Source organism: Palaemon carinicauda, chromosome 27, assembly GCF_036898095.1.
Source record: "Palaemon carinicauda isolate YSFRI2023 chromosome 27, ASM3689809v2, whole genome shotgun sequence".
Classification (NCBI taxonomy): Eukaryota; Metazoa; Arthropoda; class Malacostraca; order Decapoda; family Palaemonidae; genus Palaemon; species Palaemon carinicauda.
This window is the reverse complement of record NC_090751.1, coordinates 59693825-59696324: the sequence shown is the minus strand read 5'-3', so window position 1 is coordinate 59696324 and position 2500 is coordinate 59693825. Positions and strand designations below refer to the sequence as shown.

General features: G+C 36.0%; 1 protein-coding gene across 1 annotated transcript in view; it reads right to left on the bottom strand.

Moving 5' to 3' along the window:
* LOC137620737 (uncharacterized) overlaps positions 1-2254 on the bottom strand; it is a 2818-nt gene extending 564 nt beyond the window's left edge. Inside the window, exons 1-3 of the mRNA XM_068351113.1 lie at positions 2186-2254; positions 600-854; positions 1-174 (exon numbers count right to left, since the gene is read on the bottom strand). The exon at positions 1-174 is cut by the window's left edge and continues 564 nt beyond it. Coding sequence (XP_068207214.1) covers positions 70-174; positions 600-854; positions 2186-2197 — 372 coding nt within the window. The 5' untranslated portion in view covers positions 2198-2254 and the 3' untranslated portion in view covers positions 1-69. The remainder of the gene's footprint in view (positions 175-599; positions 855-2185) is intronic.
* Positions 2255-2500: the final 246 nt, after the last annotated feature.

The window sequence follows — 2500 nt, the reverse complement described above, 5'->3', positions numbered from 1 at the left end:
AGTAGAGAGTGCAAGGAAGGAAAGAAGTAAGTAAAGATAGAGATTCAAAAGCAAAAGTTATAAGAATGCTTAGTTCTCAATGAGTTCAGAAAGATCCAAACCGCTGGGGTGGATGATGTCGGCTTCCCTTCCGAAGCGATCGGTGAATTTGATTTCGCCGTTGGTGTCGAGGAACTGTGAGGAAAGACAAAAAATCTATGTAATAAGAGCAGCATATTTTCATCTCTTAGATTTTGGCCAAATTCTGTTTGAAAAAAATAATTGAACATCTAGAATGTACCTCGTTAGTGGAGTTAATGTATAATGTCAACTTTGGGGTATGTTTGAAATGAGCAAAACTATTATCGTGATGATAATTACCAATTGTCTTGAATTGCGATATAGGGTATTTAGAGAAATTTTTCTTTTCTTAGGATACTGTAATGTTGATAATAATAGACTTATAAGAATGCTCCAACTGTGAAAAACTTAATGCAATTCGTAATGGAGTTTGATATTAAAGAATCTTTCGTATAAATTATGTTGGAAAAAACAAGTTGCCCTATTAGTAAATCACTTTAGATAATTGATAAAGGAGAAGTATAATGAAGTAAACTTACGATGAGGGCGCCTGGCACCTGTTCGGCGATGGCCAGAGCACGCTGCATCAACAATGGGTTAGGAGGGAGGGCGAATCGGTTGTTGGCACCTGGGCCATAGACCTTTGGGCCCCAGTTTCTTGGGGGACCGAAGAGTCCAGCGAGACCACCGCCGGCAGCAGCACCAGCACCTTGGTTTCCTCCTAATCCGCCTCCGTTGAAGGCACCACCTCCCAGTTGGGCTGAGGCTGCAGCCACAAGAACGAGTACGAGAGCCTGGAATGAGAAGAAGCCATAATGATTAGAAAGACCTGGAAATTGTGTGCCATGGATTTTACAAGTTTATTGTAATCTATTATAGAAGTTAAATCATTAGTAAAGGCTTAAAAAGCATCCAGGCAACCTAGAGTATACATATCAATGTTAAAGGTATAAAATGGGTATTGTGCGATTATTAAGAATCATTTCTGATACTCTAAGATACCATAAATTTTAGTTCAAGAATTTTTGTCTTCTATTTTCTTTTTTTATAGGTACTAAACCTTTGCTGTATTTAAGTTCATATTGTTTTCATTAAGTATTGTAAAGATTGCGAAACCAGTTTTCAGTAATGTGTGTGAAAAGCTTCCTGAAAATAAAAGTGCAGTTCGTCAAAGCTCTCTTGTATTTGTAAGTATATTTTACAAGTAAAGTATATATTATGGATTTTATCTTTTCATTTTAGTGTTTCATCTATTTAGTCTCTTTCCAGAGAAATCGCTGACCAATTTATCCAGAGACCAAGTCCGGCGACTTGGTCGGTAGAAAAACTATACTGGGTATTTAATAATAAAGGTCATCCAGTGCCCTAGATTATAAGCAAGTTCTTATACTAAGGTTCTCGGACTGGTTTTAATGTCACTAGTTTGAACCTGAACCTGAGAGAGAGAGAGAGAGAGAGAGAGAGAGAGAGAGAGAGAGAGAGAGTAAAAAAAACGAATTTTTTCCCTACCGAAGGGATAACTTTGTACTTTGTGTACCGAGAATTTAAAAAAAAGGTATTAAATAAAAATTATATTAACTTGCAATTTGATGAAAAGTGGCGACATCAACATTCAATGATATTGAATACGGATTAGTTAGTAAATTTTGACATTTGGGACGATTTAAGTGTTACAGTAGAATACAAAAATACAGATTCGATGAAATGTCAATAAAATAAAACTTATTTTTTATAAAACATTTATATAAAGTTAGTTTAGGAGACCAGGTAGCAGGTCAAATTAAAAAACTGTAAAATTGCCGTTTACTTAGTTATGAATGTTACGTATATATTCAATGTTACTAGAATTATTCTAGCTTAACATGAACCAAGAGGAAAAACTGGATTCAAGTCAGCAAAGAAAAAGATAGAAATAAAAGGGGTTTTATATACGAAGAGCGTGATGTCAGTGTCTCAAAAAATGCTACTGCAGTACGGTTAGTGTTATATAAAAATCTGACTGAAGATACTAAGAAGAAACTCAACAGAAAGAAGAAAAAGATACACAGAGTTAAGATTCACTTGAAGCACTTTTATCACACATTTGGATCCAGTTCACAGTGGGTAGCACACATCCTAAACTTACAATGATCTTCATGATGATTTTTGTAGACGGTGTTGGTTGTATGACCAAGTTGGAAGTCCTGTGCCGAAGAGCTGGAGAACTGGCCTTATATACCCGTCTGAGGTCTGTGACGTCACACCGACGGGCAACGTCATACCGCCTCATGACATTCAGTGACATTATTATTTTCTTTTTTGCACTTGTGATTTCACATTTGTAATTCATTTGGGGGTTACTAACGATTATAGGGTAGTTTTTTCTTTGTCAATTTTTACTATTTTTAGAATTGAGATTTTGTTTCTCATTTGGCGGGTGTTTGTAGGGAAAATGTGCGGG